Source organism: Ranitomeya imitator, chromosome 2 (assembly GCF_032444005.1).
Source record: "Ranitomeya imitator isolate aRanImi1 chromosome 2, aRanImi1.pri, whole genome shotgun sequence".
In the NCBI taxonomy this organism is placed as follows: Eukaryota; Metazoa; Chordata; class Amphibia; order Anura; family Dendrobatidae; genus Ranitomeya; species Ranitomeya imitator.
The window spans coordinates 637,794,255-637,816,473 of record NC_091283.1 but is presented as its reverse complement, the minus strand read 5'-3'; the positions used below and the strand labels follow the sequence as shown (position 1 = coordinate 637,816,473).

Here is a 22,219-nt window from a genome sequence, read left to right as displayed (position 1 = left end):
AGCGACCCTCGCATATGACCTCGCTCACTGCCTCACACAGTGTACATGTTGCACACAAACAGAATTAATCAATCTGCACAGTGACTCGGTGGTTAGCACTGCACTGGGGGTCCTAGGTTCAAATCCCACCAGGAACAACATCTGCAAGGAGTTTGTATATTCTTCTTGTTTGCTTGGGTTTCCTTCAGATTCTCTGCTTTTCTCCGACACTGCAAAGACATACTGATAGGTAATCTAGATTGTGAGCCCCAAAGGGGATGGGAATGATAATGCCTATAAAAAGCTGTGGAATTAATGTTGCTACATAAGTAAGCTAAATAAATAATACCAAATCTGCAGTCGTAGAGTGAATGCAAAAAAAAACTCTTTAAAGACTGAAATGTGGTCTGTGTTTAACAAGAACGCTTTGGGGAGGTGAATTACCCTGCGGTGGATTTTTTTGCGGAAAGTTTGGCAACTTTCTCATCCATCTAAACCTCATTGGCACTGATTTTCATCTCCGAAATGTTTGCAAGAGATTCTTCATAATGGGAATTAATGCTTAATGTGCAGAACATCTATTTGAGATAACTTGTTAAGGTGCCGCTTTTTTGTGCATAATTTATGTCCAACCTCAATCAAACTGAGATAGCAGCATGCAAATCTACACTTTGCATTAGTGCAAATAATCCTAGAGACCCTCATGTGATCTGAGTTTGGAAATCAGCAGAAAATGTAGTCTTGTCTTTCGGCATTGAGTACATGCTGTATAATTGTCTCCCCTCAGGGATGACCTTTGTCCACAATTACACATTTCCCCTCCCTCCATAGCCAAATCCTGCCTGTCTGACAGTGAGTGGCTCCCTGTGAAGGAGTGTGCAGGGAAGGAGCCTATAGAGGAGCAGAGCACATACACAGCCCATACCCCTATAGGTGTCCCAGCATATAAAACTGTGTGATGTGGCTGTGCCCGCCCCGCCTCTCACCAGTCTGCCTGCCACCCTAGAGCCACCACACCAGTAAGTGCAATCTGTAGGGATTCCTATACTGTATGCATGTGTAATAGGAGGGATTGATTCTATATACTGGCTGCATTAATGTATATGTCTAGAAGAAGCGCAGTGATGCTCCACAGTTGGATATAAGCAGATCAACCATATTGACGTGTGTATATGTATATAGTGGGTGCGGTGACGTGCTCTACAGGATGAGCTGTATCAGTGTAGAAGTTCTTGGTGCAGAGATCTGCAGGAATCATATTAGGGAGATGTATTTATTTTGGGGGAGGGGGTTCCTGGTAGACATCACACCTACACCCTGTTTTTGTAATGTTCTTGTTTGCCTTTACATACAGAGGCCGTGTTATCGGAAAGATGTGCCATGATCAGTGGGGTACAACCTCCAACCACTTTTGATCACCTAGATGGCTTTTTCATGGTGCAGTTTTGCACTGATTACCATAATTTTAAGGATTGGTGATAGACCAGAATCTGCACTCTCCCCAATTGATCGGACGGTGATGGCACTTTTAGTAGTGGGGCACCCTTTTCATGCAGCTAACCAGGATTAGAAAAGAGGTCTACTTGTCTAAAAACAGTGCCACTTTAATCCATGGATGTGACTGGTACTGCAGCTCAGCCCAATTTATTTGTGTGGGGCTGATCTATAGGCACCAAATTACAAAAATAGTGACTTACTTGGAGGCAATTGAATGTAGGCTACTGTTTGCCATTTAACACCAGGGAGAAGCGAACTATTCTGTAATTATGTGTGTCTGGTCACAGTTCTTATTGGAGGCTGTATATAGAAATGTAAGTATTTTTCTACCATTCAGCTGTTTATTGTAGACTAGATGGTGGCCCGATTCTAACGCATCGGGTATTCTAGAATATGCATGTCCTCGTAGTATATTGCCCAGTCACATAGTATATTGCCCAGCCACGTACTATAGTGCCCAGTCACGTAGTATATTGGCCAGCCACTTACTATATTGCCCAGCCACGTAGTATATTGCCCAGCCACGTAGTATATTGCCCAGCCACGTAGCATATTGCCCAGCCACGTAGCATATTGCCCAGCCACGTAGCATATTGCCCAGCCACGTAGTATATTGCACAGCGACGTAGTATATTGCACAGCGACGTAGTATATTGCACAGCGACGTAGTATATTGCCCAGTCACATAGTATACAGCACAGACACGTAGTATATTGCCCAGCCACGTAGTATATTGCCCTGCCACGTAGTATATTGCCCTGCCACGTAGAATATTGCCCAGCCACGTAGCATATTGCCCAGTCACGTAGCATATTGCCCAGTCACGTAGCATATTGCCCAGTCACGTAGCATATTGCCCAGTCACGTAGCATATTGCCCAGTCACGTAGCATATTGCCCAGTCACGTAGCATATTGCCCAGTCACGTAGTATATTGCACAGCGACGTAGTATATTGCACAGCTACGTAGTATATTGCGCAGCGACGTAGTATATTGCACAGCGACGTAGTATACAGCACAGAGCCATGTAGTATATTGCCCAGTCACATAGTATACAGCACAGACACGTAGCATATTGCCCAGCCACGTAGTATATTGCCCAGCCACGTAGTATATTGCCCTGCCACATAGTATATTGCCCTGCCACGTAGTATATTGCCCAGTCACGTAGTATATTGCCCAGTCACCTAGTATATTGCCCAGTCACCTAGTATATTGCCCAGTCACCTAGTATATTGCCCAGTCATGTAGTATATTGCACAGCCACGTAATATACAGCACAGAGCCACGTAGTATATTGCCCAGTCATGTAGTATATTGCCCAGTCACGTAGTATATTGCACAGCCACGTAATATACAGCACAGAGCCACGTAGTATATTGCACAGCGACGTAGTATACAGCACAGAGTCACGTAGTATATTGCCCAGTCACGTAGTATATAGCACAGACACGTAGTATATTGCCCAGCCAGGTAGTATATTGCCCAGTCACGTATGTAACAGATTAAAAAATAAAAAAGAAACATACTCACCATCCGAAGAGCCTGTTGTAGTTCCGGCGCTTGTGTGCGGTGTCCGGTCCCAGGATTGGTATGAGCGCAGGACCTTCCATGACGTCGTGGTCACATGACCGTGACGTCGCGGTCACATGACCGTGACGTCATGGAAGGTCCTTCTCCCATAGTATCTCTGGAAGCGGAACCTGCCGCTTGCAGTGCCGAGGAGAGGACGCGACGGAGGAAGGTGAGAATAAGGTTTTTTTCTTTTAAAATTATTATTATTTTTAACATCGTTTTACTATTGATGCTGCACACGCAGCATCAATAGTAAAAAGTTGGGGACACACAGGGTTAATAGCGGCGGTAACGGAGTGCGTTACCCACGGCATAACACTGTCCGTTACCGCCGACATTAACCCTGTGTTAGCGGTGACCGGAGGGGAGTATGCGGGCGACAGGCACTGACTGCGGGGAGTAAGGAGCGGCCATTTTCTTCCGGACTGTGCCCATCGCTGATTGGTCACGGCAGCCATGACAGGCAGCTGGCGAGACCAATCAGCGAATGAATAACCGTGATAGAGGGACAGACAGACAGACGGAAGTGACCCTTAGACAATTATATAGTAGATACCGGGGAAGATGGACCCCCCATATAACAAATGGGTGAAGTTACGGGACAAAATAGGAGCTGAGACTGTATATGGGTCAAAGCCCTTTTGGAGTTGCATGGCAGCCACATTGTATGTGCAAGCCTGAAATTGGAAACCCAGCAAACACAACCTAAACATAAAAAAACTCCATGCAGACATTTTTCTCTGGCCAGACTCAAACCCAGGACCCCAACTCATAATACTAAGTATCAAACTAATATTATTTCAATGTAGTTACCTGATTGAATAATCATGTTCCCAAAACATCATAAAATCTATGTATCATAAACTCCTTGGGTGGCTACTAGGTGGGTTGTAACCTCAAAGTGGTTGTGAGATATAAAGTCTGGATGCTGAATACTATTTCATGACGCTGGTGATAGATTTCATATTTTATATGGAGCTTATATTTAATACTTGATGAATCCCTTGTATTTAACAGATCACCAAACATGGCCCACCAATTTGCAGCACTCACTCCTGAACAGAAGAAGGAACTCTCAGAGATTGCTCAGCGTATTGTTAAAGGTGGCTGTGGGATTTTGGCAGCAGATGAGTCTACGGGTAAGTGTTTGTGATAGCAATGATGCCCTCCAGTGTAAAATAAAAAATAAAGGTCTGGCGCGAATCTCTTTAAAGAGGACCTGTTGCTTGCTAAAAAAAAATTAAGTTCTACTCTTTGTAAAAATTCTTGGGCTTCACTGATTCCGCTGTTCTATTCCATTTTGCACTGCATAACTTCACTGCACAGACATTCAAAATTTTTGCTTTTGGAGTGCACTATGTGAAATCTCTGCTTGTAGTGGAACTGGGCATTTCTTCAGAGTCTTTTCTGGGGGAGTGCACTTTCATTCCTTCCTCCCAGACGTTGACAGTCACAACTCTGCAGCTAATCAGTCTCAGATTCTATCGAGCTGTGTCTGGGAGGAAGGGGTGAAAGTGAACACCCCCAGTGAGAACTCAGAAGAAATGCCAGTTGAATTACAAGCAGATATTTCACATACTGTGATTTAAGGGCGCACCGACATTGGACTACAGTGCTCGGACTGGCCGTTGGCTCTCTCAACTCGAGCATGACAGCTGCATAGAAATACATGAAGCTGTCACGCTTGGGTTAGGGAGAGCTGACTGCCAGTCCATGCACTGTGTTGCGATCTCCATCCAATTTTTATAGCCGTCTGAGAGCGCCCTATAAGCAACAAATGTGAATGTCTCTGCAAAGGAACAAAGAAGCACAAAACAGAGAGCATCAGAATATGGAGAAGTCATGGATTTGTATTTATTTTGGAAAGCGACAGATCTTCCTTAAGGACCTTCAAAACTAGCTGAATGATCAGAGCAGAGCTTCTCTGTAGTGTGTTTCCAGTAGGTGCCATTATTCACTTCATGCATTCCATCTAATGGAGAGGCTTTTTAATTTATTCTGTGACTTGACCTTGTAGTGAAATATCTCCACTCCTGATAGGACATAATAACAACCAACCTTTCCTCTCAGGGACCATGGGCAGCCGCTTAAAGCGCATCAACGTAGAAAATACAGAAGAAAATAGACGTCTGTTCCGTAATATTCTCTTTACATCTGATGCCAAATTGAATGACAGCATTGGTGGAGTCATTCTTTTCCATGAAACACTATACCAAAAGTCCAACAGTGGTGTCCCATTCCCCAAACTTCTGAAGGATCTTGGCATTGTCGTAGGAATCAAGGTCCATCTTCTACCACTTCTCTCTTCTGTTGAGTGATGATAAGTGATGCCATCTGTCTGAACTATCTTGTATGCCCTGTCTTTCACAGGTAGATAAAGGCACAGCTGTCCTCGCTGGGACTGATGGAGAGACTACCACTCAGGGTCAGTACCTAGATCTCTAAATAACTCTTCCAATCTGGTTTTTGCCAACATTCCTCCAAATTCTTGGTTGCTACAATTTCAGGTCTGGATGGACTTGGAGAGAGATGTGCTCAGTATAAAAAGGATGGTGCTGATTTTGCCAAGTGGCGATGTGTGCTGAAAATCACAGACCATGCACCCTCAAGCCTTGCCATTTACGAAAATGCTAATGTGTTGGCACGCTATGCAAGCATTTGCCAACAGGTAAGTCTTTTTTTTTTGCCTACTCTTACTTTTGCATCTCTTTTTTCTATCTAGTGGCTCCTTATATTGGCTTCTGGTTTTATCTTTATTTCATCTGGCACAATTTCAGAAGATCACTTCTCTTGAACTCTGGCACGTACAGTATGTGCTGTTCACGAGAGAAAGTGCTGATTAAGCGGCAATAGTGGCAGTTATTAACCCACCAGACCTTGCATCTAAGATAAAATGTGGCAAGCTCAGGGTTCTGATGGAGAAAGCATAGCTTACTGTCACAGCAAGCAAACGCTCCCTACTGATCATTTTAGTTTATACCTGTGTTCCCTATGAAATACCAATTTTAAAGCATCTTTCATTTTTAACACTGCTTTGCTCTGTATCTTGGTTATACCGTCTAGGAAAGTAATAAAGAAATAACTATGTTTCCATTCCATATGACAAACTGGTTGTCAAAAATGACGACTGTACCAGACTGTGTGGTGACAGATACCCAATTGGTAACACCCAGCCGTGTTTTTAATACACACAGTGTGCGGCTATGGCATCTTTAGAAACCATGTTTAGCCTATGCGGTTATTATGCTTTGTACAATCCCTGTTTGTTAACAGTACATGGCACCTCAATGCTGTAACCTCTAACAATCAGCTATGATTAGTGAAGGAACTTAGAAGGAAGTATTCATTTTCCCAGCAGTGCCTCCGCAGGTGAAATGAAGCAGTGACCTGGCTTTGGTCCTCCTTGTAGTCTTTCTCTGATCTGGCTAATAAATGAGTAAACTTCTTTTTGCACAAATAAAAATTGCGACTTTTTGCCATGTTACACTTTTATAAAGTTATTAAAGTATAATCAGCTGTGCATACAAGGGTTAAGCCAGATTTACGAATTGCAATTTTCTAAAAAGTCACAAACTGCAGTACAGCAAGTGGGAAGTGTTACATTTATCACATTGTGCAATACTTTGCGAAATTTGGTGAAAACCGCCCACAAGTAAAACTAACTTCCTGTCGAATATGGTGGCGCTAACATAAATAAAATTGTTATTATTAGTATTATTATTCTTCCTAATTCTACGTGTGTCTTTCAGAATGGTCTGGTGCCAATTGTTGAACCTGAAATTTTGTCCGATGGGTCACATGACCTCCAGAGGTGCCAATATGAGACAGAAAAGGTAAGCTTGATTACATTTCCAGATCCTTCTCTTAACCATGTTGGGTGTTGTAGTTCATGGACAGTCTACATCCTTGTTAAACATTAACATGTGTTTTTTACACATTCAAGGTATAAGTCTGGGAAAGATGCCAATGAGACTTTAGCCTAATGGTCATGTTGGCAGAAAGTAGAGATTAATTCTAGCTTGTTGTTGTCCAGAACACTAGCATTTATAATCTAAAGCCTTATTCACACATCTTCGAAATGCGGACCATGGTCAGATTGCCTCAGATGATCTAACTGCTTCATATCATAATCAGATCATGTCCGGTGATCTGCTGACATGCCAGGTATTACAATCCAAGTATGGTTTGTTTCAAGGACATGTGAATTCGACCTAAATCATATAGTCAGTGGAAGACTCGCATTACGGCAGCAATGAGGCCAATGACCTTTCACAGACAAATGTGTGTATTTACAGGGTCATCTGTAAGTTGTTTAAAAGTTGTCCGGCTGCTGGAACCCCAAGAATAACCTGCAATCTATAGGGTTGTTCAACAGCAAGTGGTCAATTATTCAGCAGCAGCACAACAGGAAAAATAAAATTTTACAGTGTTCATTGAAATCCATGGGTTGTCCATGAAATGCATGGATGCGCCAGGCCCTCCAGTTTGAGAAATATGCACTAGATCTACATGTGACATGTCAGATGATGGTGTCCAACTATCACATGTATGTAACCATATGATAGATACGGGGAGCAACCTCATCATTCTACTGATGAATGCAGAATGAGTAGACATTCCATAGTCTGTCATCCCTAGAATGTAAATTAATATAAAAAAAAAACGTTATATAGGGGGCTTAGCCCCTATAAAGAACTTATTAGTAGTGTACATTTCACTGTTGTAATTGGTTTGAAAACGCATTTATATGCAAATGAGGGGGCTTCAGTTCACCTTTGGTGTGGCCAAGTGCTTGATCTTTTTATACGCCCCCTCAATTTGCTTACTGAGCAGGCCCCTGACACAGACAGTGCAAGCTTGGCCGGTGTGAATGCTGCCTAGACCCTAACCGCGGCGCTGCGCATGCACACTGACGATGAAGGAGTCGGCAGCGAGCACACAGTGTCTCCCTTTCATTATTGCTTCCTGACAGCAGACACCGTTCACTACACTTCAACTTTAGCAATTGAATGTGATTGATTGGGCTTATTGGCATAAGGATAGATGACCCTCTGTAATATTCTTGTCACTGATGTATGGGTTCTGGGAGTCGTGTAAATGCATGTACATCTCTTGGCACAGGTGCTGTCTGCCGTGTACGCTGCCCTCATCCAACATCACGTATATCTTGAGGGAACACTCTTAAAACCAAACATGGTTACAGGAGGACAATCCTGTCCCCAAAAATTCACCCCAGAGCAGGTCGCTATGGCAACTGTTACAGCTCTGAGACGAACCGTTCCTGCCGCAGTACCCGGTAATGAAGCCCCTCTGTCTCTCACTGAGTTTTCCAGATCATACTATTGGACTACTTTCCAAATTCCATCTTTTTCTCTAAAAACAATAAAAGTCTGTTATTAAGGGATCGGCTCAGGTGACCTATAGGGCAAAAGCCTTTTATATCAATCCACGGCATTGGGTTGATGACTCTGCCCCAATGTTTCTGAACATGTCTCTATAGGAATTTTGTGTTCCTACATCATCTTATAAAAATAATGTATTATGTCTCAAGAGCCAAGGAGGAGGTTCTTTCCTTCCAAAGAGTCACACTGACTGGCCCATTAAAAGGGATGTTCACTTTGGATACTTAAGGTCCTCTGTGCCGTAGTAGACTAATCAGCTGTAATCTGTGGAAGGGTCTGGCTGCGTGGGTAGTCAAACAGTTGGGCTTAGATGTGTCAGATCCTCAAGTGCAAGAGATGTTGTTTGTAACCACTTTGGGGGTCTACGTAGGGGAGCATATTAATTAGGGGACTATCTGAATATGGCTTTTTTATCAGTAGAATAAAACCTACACAGGACTTCTACTTCTTCCTTCCTATTCTTTTATATTTCCTATCCTCTGATGTAAAATTTCATTCCTTCCGCTTTCCTCCTTGGTAATTATTTTTACATTGACTTTTTTTCCAGGTATTTGCTTCCTGTCTGGAGGTCAAAGTGAAGAAGAGGCATCCCTCAACCTGAATGCCATGAATCGCTGCAATCTTGTACGCCCCTGGCGTGTGTCATTCTCGTACGGCCGTGCTTTGCAGGCTTCAGCACTTTCTGCCTGGCTTGGGAAGGTAGAAAATGAGAAGGCATCCCAGGAGGCCTTCCTCAAGAGGGCTAAGGTTTGTATCACTCCTTGCCCATTGGATGTGATGACACAATGATTTCGTGTCAGTTTATAAGAATGAAGAAAAAAACGACACACAGTCCAAAATGAAATATGCTATAACAATCTTTATTATTAAAATATATATATATCAACCGAAAAAATGGTGCGGTGAGAAGATACCATAAAACGACACACCAGGGACAGAAAAATATGGCAATAAAAACAATTCAAAATTCAACCACAATGGGGATTTTTTTGATATACATGCATAATTATATATATGTATGCCATATAATCATAAATGGCAGAATACCAGATATAACCAATAAAGTGCATGTGCAAAATCGAAAGGTGGCTGCAGCGAAAAGGGGAAAATGTATAGGAAAATGAGGTATATAAAGAGTGAGCGGCCAATGAAAGGAGGGAGCGGGTGTGGAGCGACGCGCGCCGACATACGTGATCATCAGAGAGCGCCGATCCCTTGGATGTTGCCACCCCCTGACGAAGGCAGATGCCAAAACGCGCGTCGGGGCTCGGCACATCCCAGGGACTACCATTACAGTAAGCAGGTAATACCAGGTGGCTTTCTTTTTCCTTTATTCATTTGTTTGGCACTTTGCTATTTGGCTCACATATTGCCCACTATTATGTGGGCTTCCATACTCGGTGTCACTGCACATATTAATCTGCCCCATATACATTTTCCCCTTTTCGCTGCAGCCACCTTTCGATTTTGCACATGCACTTTATTGGTTATATCTGGTATTCTGCCATTTATGATTATATGGCATACATATATATAATTATGCATGTATATAAAAAAAATCCCCATTGTGGTTGAATTTTGAATTGTTTTTATTGCCATATTTTTCTGTCCCTGGTGTGTCGTTTTATGGTATCTTCTCACCGCACCATTTTTTCGGTTGATATATATATATTTTAATAATAAAGATTGTTATAGCATATTTCATTTTGGACTGTCTGTCGGTTTTTTCTTCATTCTTATTGCTGGTTTTCCGATGGTCCAGTACAATTCCTATTGGTGCACACTGGTGGTGATGGTTTCCTCCCTTACATAAGTACCTGTGTGCGCTGTGCCTTGAGTTTTTCTATATTTCGTGTCAGTTTGTACAATGTGATCGTTATTTACACACCACAATAGTAACCCCATTCTGGTACCGGACGGAATAGTATGTCCGATGACAGAACCCCCGCTTTGATGCGGCCTCTGTCGGTGAGCCCGCCTCAAAGCCGGGACATGTCAACTGTTTTGACCAGCTGACATGTGCCCGCAATAGGCGTAGGCAGAATCATGAGCCGCCCACGCCTATTAACTAGTCAAATGCCGCTGTCAAACTCTGACAGCAGCATTCAACAAGCACTTCCGACCATTCAGCTGGAAATGCGCGCACCGCTGACCGTCGTCCCGTGATCGGGGGTCATCGGTGCGTCGGCATAACAACCAGAGGTCTACAGCAGACCTCTATGGTTGTTGATGCCAGATTGCTATGAGCACCACCCAGTGGTCAGCGCTCATACCAATGCAGTAATTTTGCCACATAGAGGTGATCTGAGCATCGCCCCTATATAGCAGAGCCGATCAGGCTATGCTAGCTTCTAGCCTCCCATGAAGGCTATTGAAGCATGGCAAAAGTGAAAAAAATAAAAAAAATATAAAAGTTCAAACCACTCTCCTTTCGCCTCATTCAAAATGAATCAATAAAAAAAATCAAACATACACATTTGGTATCGCCGCCTTCAGAATCGCCTGATCTATCAATAAAAAAAAGTATTAACCTGATCACTAAACGGCATAGCAAGAAAAAATTAAAAACACCAGAATTACGTTTTTTTTTGTCGCCGCGACATTGCATTAAAATGCAATAACGAGTGATCAAAACAACAGATCTGTACCAAAATTGTATAATTAAAAATGTCAGCTCGGCACGCAAAAAAATAAGCCCTCGTCTAACCCGAGATCATGAAAAATGGAGATGCTACAGGTATCAGAAAATTGCCCAATATTTTTTTTTTATTAGCAAAGTTTGGAATTTTTTTTCACCACTAAGATAAAAAATAACCTAGACATGTTTGGTATCTATGAACTCGTAATGACCTGGAGAATCATAATGGCAGGTCAGTTTTACCATTTAGTGAACCTAGCAAAAAAGCCAAACAAAAAACAAGTGTGGGATTGCACTTTTTTTGCAATTTCACCGCACTTGGAATTTTATTCCCGTTTTTTAGTACTCGACATGGTAAAACCAATGGTATCATTCAAAAGTACAACTAATCTCGCAAAAAAATAAGCCCTCACAGAGCCATAGTGATGGAAAAATAAAAAAGTTATGACTCTGGGAAGGAGGGGAGCGAAAAACAAAAACGCAAAACCGAAAAAAGCTCCAGTCATTAAGGGGTTAACACCTCTTACTAGGGCAAGTTGTTCAGTTTTGTAGGTCTTCTAAGGCAATTTCCTATCCACGCCAAATATAATTGTTAGGATCATCATTATGGTAGAAAAGCTGGTCAGGAGGCCATAGGTGACTAACACTCGAGGTTCCTTTTTTGCACAGTCTTGAAATGACTGCAACACTTTACCGAGCTGTATGATTCAACCACTGACATTACCTTCCCACATCTAGATTCACCAGGGAATAACTGTTTCTTATGTGTATTGCAGATTAATGGCCTGGCATCTCTCGGGAAGTATTCTCCATCTGGATCTTCTGACACTGCCTCCTCCCAGTCTCTCTTCCAACCAAGCTATACCTATTAATCTTCCCTAGCTAGCTTTCTTTATCTAAGGGACTCTCTCCAAGTCCAAACACTGAGCCATTAATATAGGTCGCCCAAGCTAAATCATATCCTTTACAGTAAAAAGGTATTTCGGGTGGTATGTCCAAATCTTTAAAATTCCATGTAGTAATGGTATTTGGTGCCGCATCTTAATGATTTCCATACTGGAAGCAATGATAGCACCTTTATAGGTGAGAGGGGTGTGTAAGAGGCAGTGTTTCTGTACCCAAAGACACTGTATATTCAACCATCTCGGACTTTTGCATGGCTGCTATTTAAAGAATCACCAAAATGAGTTGGGAACATGATGCCATTAAAAACTTTTGTTAATAAACTCTAGTGTGTCTCATTGTTCCTATAATAAAATATCAGATATTGGAATTAATTGTATGATATGTACACCCAGTGTAATATATAGAACTCTTCTAGCATAGGGTATTCACATCTGAGCCTTTCATGGGTGAGACAGAAATATCTGCCTCTATGCGCTGGCTACAAACAGTAGGAGCTCTGGAAACAGCTGAGTGGGTTGTGCTATACTGATTGCACTCTCATAGAAGTCAATGTAGTGATAGAAACAAAGCAGCACAGTGACAACTTGTGGCCAGTGCATAGATATGAATGACTGAGATGAGAATATCCCTTTAGTGACTAGGGGGTCTTTTTTTCTGTGGGATGCTGTTTCAAGTATTGCAAGTGACTATGACTTCTACTACTTGCAAGAATTAGAACGCTGCTCTGTCGGTGGTCGCTTGGCAGCTCTGCCACTAAGAACAGGCTTGGTGCAATTACTCAGTTTCCCAGAGCGTTGGTGTTGCCCTGGTCTTCACCCTTTAGCCCCTATACAGGGATCTGAACTTAAACAAGGGTCCCTGGGCAAGCGCCACAGATTCAGCTGCTGTTTGGTAGCGCAAGCTGGCAGGAAGGATGGGCAGCATGGTGGCTCAGTTGTTAGCAATACAACCTTACAGCGCTGGGGTCCTGGGTTCAAATCCCACCAAGGACAACATCTGTGTTTGCTTGGGTTTCCTCCGGGTTCTCCAGTTTACTTGTACATTCCAAAGACATACTGATAGGGAATTTAGAGTGTGAGCCCCATTGGGGACAGTGATGATGAAGTGTGCAAACTGTAGAGCGCTGCGGAATATGTTAGCGCTATATAAGCAATGTATAATTAATAAATAAAAGGATAATCAGGTAGCTGGGTCAAAACCAAGAGGACCACAAAGGTACAAAATTGTCAGGCAGGAGGAATGTAAAAAACAAGCGGAGGTCAAAACAGGAGCAGAAATCACAGACCTAAACCAGGGAAGCAAAAAGCTATATCTGGCAGCTTCCAGTAGCAAGCTGAAAACTTTAGAAGGATGTTGTGCCCTCCACTTGGTAGGTGCAGGGAGCTGCTAACTTCAGCTGGACAGCACACACACACCCAAACTGTCAGACTGGACAGCATAGCAGGTCCCAACTCTCTCTAACCTTAGCGGCTGGACATAGCCTATGTTATCTAGAACTTCTGGTTCTGAAATCTCCTCAATCACCAGCGCCATCCACAGAGTGAATATGGCGGTGCCTGGCAACAGAAGCAGAAGATGCAGGTTCTGGAAGATGTGACAAACGCTTGTACCATTGCCAAAGGCAAAAACTTGACATTGACACCAATGAAACAGAGCCAAGACTCATCTTTCTAACATTTGCTTCAATTAAAATGCTGATCATTTCAGAATGTTGTCTACTGGACAACCCGTGCTTAAAGGGCCCCATAGAAGAAAATAAACAATCTATACACATTTGTGTCACATGACCACTGCAGTAAATCAGTGGCCACTGATCGACTGCAACTCATCAATATTCTGTCAGAACAGACATCTGCCTGATGAAAGAGTAAAGACTGCAACCAATCAGGGGCTGCTAATTTAGTGTAGCGTTCACATGGCACACAAATCTCACCGTGACATCCCGGACTAGCAGCTCTGACATCACTGGTGTAGGAGGGGAGTATATATTGTGATGAAGTTGAGGAAATGATAGGCCTTTCTTTTGAGTCCTAGGCATGTCTGTAGGTCCATTAAGGGGGGGAAGACAGTAAGCGCAAAATGGAAAAAAAGCTGCAACACGGTTTTGCACAAATACCATTTGAGCCAAATTTCCTAAGTGCACATGGGTAAACCTCAGTCTTCCACTGAGGCATGAATGGCTGTGCTGAGTCATTTAGAGGGCACATCAAATTTACACACACTGTATACTGACTACTTTACATTGTATCAAAGTGTCAGATCTTCAGCGTTGTGTGCAGGGGTGTACTCACTTTTGTGACATTCCGTATCATTAACCTTCGTCCGGCTGAGTAGGTACAATTGTAACTATTCCGTTTTAACCCCTTCATGACCCAGCCTATTTTGACCTTAATGACCTGGGCGTTTTTGCAATTCTGACCAGTGTCCCTTTATGAAGTAATAACTCGGGAACGCTTCAACGGATCCTAACGGTTCTGAGACTGTTTTTTTCGTGACATTTTGGGCTTCATGCTAGTGGTAAATTTAGGTAAATAATTTTTGCATTTATTTGTGAAAAAAATTGAAATTTGGCTAAAATTTTGAAAATGTCGCAATTTTCAAATTTTGAATTTTTATTCTGTTAAACCAGAGAGTTATGTGACACAAAATAGTTAATAAATAACATTTCCCACATGTCTACTTTACATCAGCACAATTTTGGAAACAACATTTTTTTTGCTAGGAATTTATAAGGGTTAAAATTTGACCAGCGATTTCTCATTTCTTCAACAAAATTTACAAAACCTTTTTTTTAGGAACCACCTCACATTTGAAGTCAGTTTGAGGGGTCTATATGGCTGAAAATACCCAAAAGTGACACCATTCTAAAAACTGCACCCCTCAAGGTGCTCAAAACCATATTCAAGAAGCTTATTAACCCTTCAGGTGCTTCACAGCAGCAGAAGCAACATGGAAGGAAAAAATGAACATTTAACTTTTTAGTCACAAAAATTATCTTTTAAAAACATTTTTTTTTATTTTCCCAAGGGTAAAAAGAGAAACTGGACCCCAAAAATTATTGTACAACTTGTCCTGAGTACGCCAATACCCCATATGTGGGGGGGAACTACTGTTTGGGTGCATGACAGGGCTCGGAAGGGAAGGAGCGCCATTTGACTTTTTCAATGAAAAATTGGCTCCAATCTTTAGCGAACACCATGTCGCGTTTGGAGAGCCCCTGTGTGCCTAAACACTGGGGCTCCCCCACAAGTGACCCCATTTTGGAAACTAGACCCCCCAAGGAACTTATCTAGATGCATAGTGAGCACTTTCAACCCCCAGGTGCTTCACAAATTGATCTGTAAAAATGAAAAAGTACTTTTTTCACAAAAAATTTCTTTTTGCCTCAATTTGTTCATTTCCACATGGGCAACAGGATAAAATGGATCCTAAAATGTGTTGGGCAATTTCTCCTGAGTACACTGATACCTCACATGTGGGGGTAAACCACTGTTTGGGCACACGGCAGGGCTCGGAAGGGAAGGAGCGCCATTTGACTTTTTGAGTGAAAAATTAGCTCCAATCGTTAGCGGTCACCATGTCGCGTTTGGAGAGCCCCTGTGTGCCTAAACATTGGAGCTCCCCCACAAGTGACCCCATTTTGGAAACTAGACCCCCCAAGGAACTTATCTAGATGCATAGTGAGGACATTGAACCCCCAGGTGCTTCACAAATTGATCCTTAACAATGAAAAAGTACTTTTTTTTTAACAAAAAAATTATTTTGGCCTCAATTTGTACATTTCCACATGGGCAACAGGATAAAATGGATCCTAAAATTTATTGGGCAATTTCTCCTGAGTACAGCGATACCACATGTGGGGGTAAACCACTGTTTGGGCACACGGCCGGGCTTGGAAGGGAAGGAGCGCCATTTCACTTTTTGAATGAAAAATTAGCTCCAATCGTTAGCTGATACATGTCGCGTTTGGAGAGCCCCTGTGTGCCTAAACATTTGAGCTCCCCCACATGTGACCCCATTTTGGAAACTAGACCTCACATGGAACTAACCTAGATGTGCGATGACCACTTTAAACCCCCAAGTGCTTCACAGAAGTTTATAACGCAGAGCCGTGAAAATAAAAAATAATTTTTCTTTCCTCAAAAATTATTTTTTAGCCCGCAATTTTTTATTTTCACAAGGGTAACAGGCAAAATTGGACCCCAATAGTTGTTGCCCAGTTTGCACTGAGTATGCTGGTACCCCATATGTGGGGGTAAACCACTGTTTGGGCACACGTTGGGGCTCGGAAGGGAAGTAGTGATGCTTTGAAATGCAGACTTTGATGGAATGATCTGCGGGCGTCATGTTGCATTTGCAGAGCCCCTGATGTGCCTAAACAGTAGAAACCCCCCACAAGTGACCCCATTTTGGAAACTAGACCCCCCAAGGAACTTATCTAGATATGTGTTAAGCACTTTGAACCCCCAAGTGCTTCACAGAAGTTTACAACGCAGAGCCGTGAAAATAAAAAAATAATTTTTCTTTCCTCAAAAATGATGTTTTAGCAAGCAGTTTTTTTTATTTTAACAAGGGTAGCAGGAGATATTGGACCCCAATAGTTGTTGCCCAGTTTGTCCCGAGTATGCTGGTACCCCATATGTGGGGGTAATCCACTTTTTTGGTGCATGTCGGGGCTCGGAAGGGAGGGAGCACCATTTGACTTTTTGAACGCAAGATTGGCTGGAATGTGCCTAAACAGTGGAAACCCCTCAATTCTAACTCCAACACTAACCCCAACACACCCCTAACCCTAATCTCAACTCTAGCCATAACCTAATCACAGCCCTAACCCCAACACACCCCTAACCACAGCCCTAACCCCAACACACCCCTAACCCTAATCCCAACCCTAAACATAATCCTAACCCTAATCCAAACCCTAATCCAAACCCTAACCCCAACACACCCCTAACCACAACCCTAACCCCAACACACCCCTAACCATAACCCTAGCCACAAGCCTAATCTGAACCCTATTTCCAACCCTAGCCCTAATTCCAACCCCAACTCTAATTCCAACCCTAACCCTAAGGCTATGTGCCCACGTTGCGGATTCGTGTGAGAATTTTCAGCATCATTTTTGAAAAATCCGCGGGTAAAAGGCACTGCGTTTTACCTGCGGATTTACCGTGGATTTCCAGTGTTTTTTGTGCAGATTTCACCTGCGGATTCCTATTGAGGAACAGGTGTAAAACGCTGCGGAATCCGCACAAAGAATTGACATGCTGCGGAAAATATAACACAGCGTTCCCGCGCGGTATTTTCCGCACCATAGGCACAGCAGATTTGGTTTTCCATAGGTTTACATGGAACTGTAAAGCTAATAGAAAACTGCTACGAATCCGCAGCGGCCAATCCGCTGCGGATCCGCAGCCAAATCTGCACCGTGTGCACATAGCCTAATTCTAAGGGTATGTGCACACGATGTGGAAAACGCTGCGGATCCACAGTGTTTCCGTCGCTGCAGTTTCCCATGAGTTTACAAAAAACGCTGCGCACATGCTGCGGAAAAAACTGTGCGGAAACGCAGCGGTTTACATTCCGCACATTTCACTTCTTTCTACGGATTCCGCAGCGGTTTTACAACTGCTCCAATAGAAAATTGCAGTGAAATCCGCAGAAAAACCGCAGTAAATCCGCAGCGGTTTTGCACTGCGGATTTATAAAAACCGCTGCGGAAAAATCCGCAGAGGACCAGAATACGTGTGCACATTCCCTAACCCTAACCCTAGTTCTAACTGTAGTGGAAAAAAATATATTTTTCTTTATTTTATTATTGTTCCTACCTATGGGGGTGATAAAGGGGAGGTTCATTTACTTTTTTTTTTTTTTATCACTGTGATAGGTTTTATCACAGTGATCAAAATGTACATGGAACGAATCTGCCGGCAGGCAGATTCGGTGGGCGCACTGGGCATGCGCCCGCCATTATGGAAGATGGCGGCGCCCATGAAGAAGACGGACGGACACCGGGAGCCTCTGTAAGTATAAGGGGGGAGATCGGGGCACGTGGGGTGGGGCGTCGGAGCACGGGGGGGTGGCATAGGAGCACTGGGGAAGCAGACAGGAGGACGGTGGAGCGGAGCACAGGACGGAGGGGAGCGGACCACTGATCGGTGGCTTATGGGGGGGGGGGGCGATTGGTGGGGTGGGGTGTCACATCAGTGTTTCCAGCCATGGCCGATGATATTGCAGCATCGGCCATGGCTGGATTGTAATATTTCACCAGTTTTTTAGGTGAAATATTACAAATCGCTCTGATTGGCAGTTTCACTTTCAACAGCCAATCAGAGCGATCGTAGCCAAGGGGGGGTGAAGCCACCCCCCCCTGGGCTAAAGTACCACTCCCCCTGTCCCTGCAGATCGGGTGAAATTGGAGTTAACCCTTTCACCCGATCTGCAGGGACGCGATCTTTCCATGACGCCACATAGGCGTCATGGGTCGGATTGGCACCGACTTTCATGACGCCTACGTGGCGTCATGGGTCGGGAAGGGGTTAATCACTCTTCACTCATTTCTACATAGAGAGGAGACAGGAGCAGGCAGGTACGGACTGGGACTGAAAATCAGCCCTGGCATTTGAAATCACACAGTCCCATGTTGTCCCCGTCCCCACGCACCAGATGGGATATATTACTAATATTACCCTGGATAGAGGAAAGCAAGATTTACTACAAGACCAATATTTCTAATGATACCAGAGGCCTGCTGGGGTAAGTGATGGAGTCAGCGACTTTGTGCTTCATCACAACTCTTAACAGTATGGGTGTCTTGAGAACCCTGATTCTCTTAAGAACGTAGCAGACAAGGCAGCCCACGACCAGACAGGCCCTTCTGGCATTTCCCAGAATTTCCAGATGGCCAGTCTAGCCCTGGGAGCAGGTTACGTCACATCTACTGATTCCAGCCGGGATCCATGTGTGATCGGCAGGTTGTGCGCACCAGTCCCATTCTAACAAGTGGAACAAGTGTACGATGCCTGCAAGCAGGGTCGGCGTTAAGGGCAGGCAGACCAGTCATCTGCCTGGGGCCTCCGCTCCCCCAACTAGCGGCACATCACGCAGCCGCTATGGGGCCCCTGTAAGGCAAGGGGGCCTGCCTGCTGCCAGCGCTGACTCCCCTGCCACTGCATTGAACTATACCGGCGTCTGCCGGTACAGTTCAGAGCAATGATGGAGGACAGAGCGTCACCTGACGCTCCCTCTCCCGTCATTCACCGCTCTGCCTCTGACACTGCAGGTGCGCGATGACGTCATTGCGCACTCACTGTGTGCCAGGCAGTGCAGCGTCAGCCGCCGAGACGAGCAAGGAGCAATGCGGGCGCGAGGAGAGGTGGGGAGTCTGTTGTTTTTTTACTGGACTGTGGGGCCATTCTAGGAGGGGGGGAGAGATGCGGGCTGTGCTATATACTACTATGTGGGCTGTGCTATATGCTACTATGTGGGCTGTGCTGTATACTACTATGTGGGCTGTGCTGTATACTACTATATCCAGCATCATGAAATTCTATAGTTTATTAGAACATCCTTAATTTAATCAAGTCCCAAGGTTCACATGACAGTTCCTGAAGCAACGCGTTTCAAACGCTCACAAGTATCCTTTATCAAAGCTACATATGGTATGTCTCCCAATATACTTAAAAATAATGTCACTAATGAGAACCATTTCTCGTGTCACATGATAAAATAGCACAATATGCCATGAAAAATGGTTCTCATTGGTGGCATTATTGTTTAAGTATATTGGGAGACATACCATATGTAGCTTTGAGAAAGGATGCTTGTGAGCGTTTGAAACGCGTAATCAAATTCAATCCAGAAAAATGTTTCAATGCTTTTTTTTCCAGTTTTAGAGATTACAGAAATGTTTTCAGATCATGCAAAACTGTATGTCTGAGATATGGAAGCCTAAACATTTTTTAAAAGGTTTTGTTCACTTTTAGAAATCACAGAAATGTTCACAGATCACGTAACACTGTATGTCTGAGAAATGGAAGCCTACAAAGGTTTTAAAAGCTTTTCAGCAGTTTTAGAGATCACAGAAATTTACTTCACACTACAGAATAGTGTATGGCTGTGAAATGTAGCCCAGCAAAATGTTTTAACGATTTTTGGGTGTGTTGTATTATTACACAAAAGAGGACCTCAAAGCCCATAATACTTGATGGATCAAAATATTTTTTCAAAAAAGAAAAAAAAAATCTAAGTTTTTTTCAGCCTCCACAAAAATCCGGCAAGTTGTGTTAGATTGCTGTTACATAAGTTTGGGGAGCCTTTGACGCAGTTTAAGAATTATTTTAAACAAGTGTCTGGGTAACTGAGTCCCATTCAAACTAAGAGCTCATACACACATCAGTTTTTCATGTATGAGTGCTATCCATTTTTTTCATGGATAGCACTCGTACCTATGGCAGTCTATGGGGGTGTTCACATGTCAGATTTTTTCTTCAGACGGAGAAGTCGGTGCAGAATCGTGGAGACATGTTGGATATTGATCCGAGTGTCGGCTCACAATCGGCAATGCAAATTTATGGGTCCGTTTTCACTGTCCGTTTTCGCTGTATGCATATGTTTTCTTTTTATATATCTGGAGACTTCAGCATGGAACCTGCCTGACAAAGCGCTTAAAGGGAAAGAAAACAGAAAAGAATGAAGATATGCACAGCAATAACTAAGAGAAATTGCTGTGCATGTTCCGTCTGTTGACATTTCATTTAACTGGTTCAGGCTTCAAAATGGTGCTTCTGATAACAAAATGGCGCATCTGATGACTACAACTCATTGTGTAACAAACAAGCCCTCATACATTTACATCGAGTGAAGAATAAAAGCGTAATGCCACTTTGAATGCAATAGTCAAAAAAAAGGAAGAAAAAGAACCAATGCTTTGTCATGAAGGCCAAAAATTGGTCAGTCCCGGAGGGTTTAAATATTATATTAAATGGTGCTTTGCTCATGTTTACTAAAGTATGGCCAAATTTGGGTAAGAATCCTCAGCTGGCCTTGTTCCCGGCTGTTTTTCCACTTCTCTGGTCCATTATATGCGTTTGTGAAAACTTACTATTTTTCCTCAGTGTGCTGGATCCATTTTGGTCTGTGTCATCCATTTTTCTCGTATAATTAAAAAAAATGTTCTTCCAGAGCTTTTAATATCAAATGCTGGGTGATACACAGACAACACTGGGCTGACAAGTTTTTTTTTTTTGCATGGACCCATTTAATTGAATGAGGGTGAATTTGATCCACAAATTAGTTCGAAAAATAGACAAATCTCCACTTTTTTTGCTAATGGTGGACAATCGAACATGTGAACATGCACATAGCTAGGCCATACTGGGGATTGGTTCTCTCCGTGAAAACCTCAGATAGAACACTGAGGCCATATGCACACGTTCAGTATTTGGTCAGTTTTTTACCTCAGTATTTGTAAGCGAAAACTAGGAGAGGAACAATCATAGGAAAAGTATAATAGAAACACGTCACCACTTCTATATTATTACAAGCTCCTGTTTTTTCTTACAGATACTGAGGTAAAATACTGACCACATACTCAACGTGTGCACGTGGCCTTATGAGGAAAGCCGTTGTTATTTGAGAGATGCAATGGAAACCAGAATGGCCCCATTGTCCATAACCATAATAGGGCTCCTGCCATTTTCTTTGTTCAAAAAGCCAACAACTAATGGTAATTAAGCAGACCTCATTATAATCAATGAGGCCTTTCTGTTTATTACACACAAAATCACTTTCTAGAACATAACAGAGAAGCTGAAGTCAGGAACGTGAACAGGGCTGCAAAGGATCAATATATTTGGTTGGAAATAGGACAAAAATTATTCGGTGGTGGAAATGATGCGTAGTCTGCACTGGCCATAAAATACATGGCTATATTGGAATATAAGCAGGATTATTGCAGCTTACATTGTGCAAACCTGCTCTGAATGCCTAATAGCCAAAATGTAATTAATTACTATGGTGAGCAGCAACCCTTCTTCCTGCTTTGTGACTGGCTCTAAACATCTCCCTAGTTGCCTTATAGCTTTAGTTTTCAGTACAACCCTGTCAGAATGACTCCTCTAGTGTCAGATAGGTTCTGTAGCTTAGCAGAGGTGTACAAAGATGGCCGACTCTAAGCGCAGGCTATGGGTATAGTGGATGTATAAAGATTGCAGCTAGGACT

The 22,219-nt window shown here is 43.1% G+C and overlaps 1 protein-coding gene across 1 annotated transcript; it reads left to right on the top strand.

Annotated features, from left to right (window-relative positions):
• Positions 1–874: 874 nt before the first annotated feature.
• Positions 875–12,317, top strand: LOC138665329 (fructose-bisphosphate aldolase B-like). Its single transcript, XM_069752711.1, has 9 exons — positions 875–998; positions 4,069–4,190; positions 5,122–5,333; positions 5,422–5,476; positions 5,559–5,719; positions 6,801–6,884; positions 8,173–8,347; positions 9,001–9,200; positions 11,868–12,317. Exons 2-9 carry the CDS (start codon positions 4,079–4,081, stop codon positions 11,961–11,963), a joined length of 1,095 nt encoding a protein of 364 aa, XP_069608812.1. The 5' UTR covers positions 875–998; positions 4,069–4,078; the 3' UTR covers positions 11,964–12,317.
• The last annotated feature ends 9,902 nt before the right edge of the window (positions 12,318–22,219 follow it).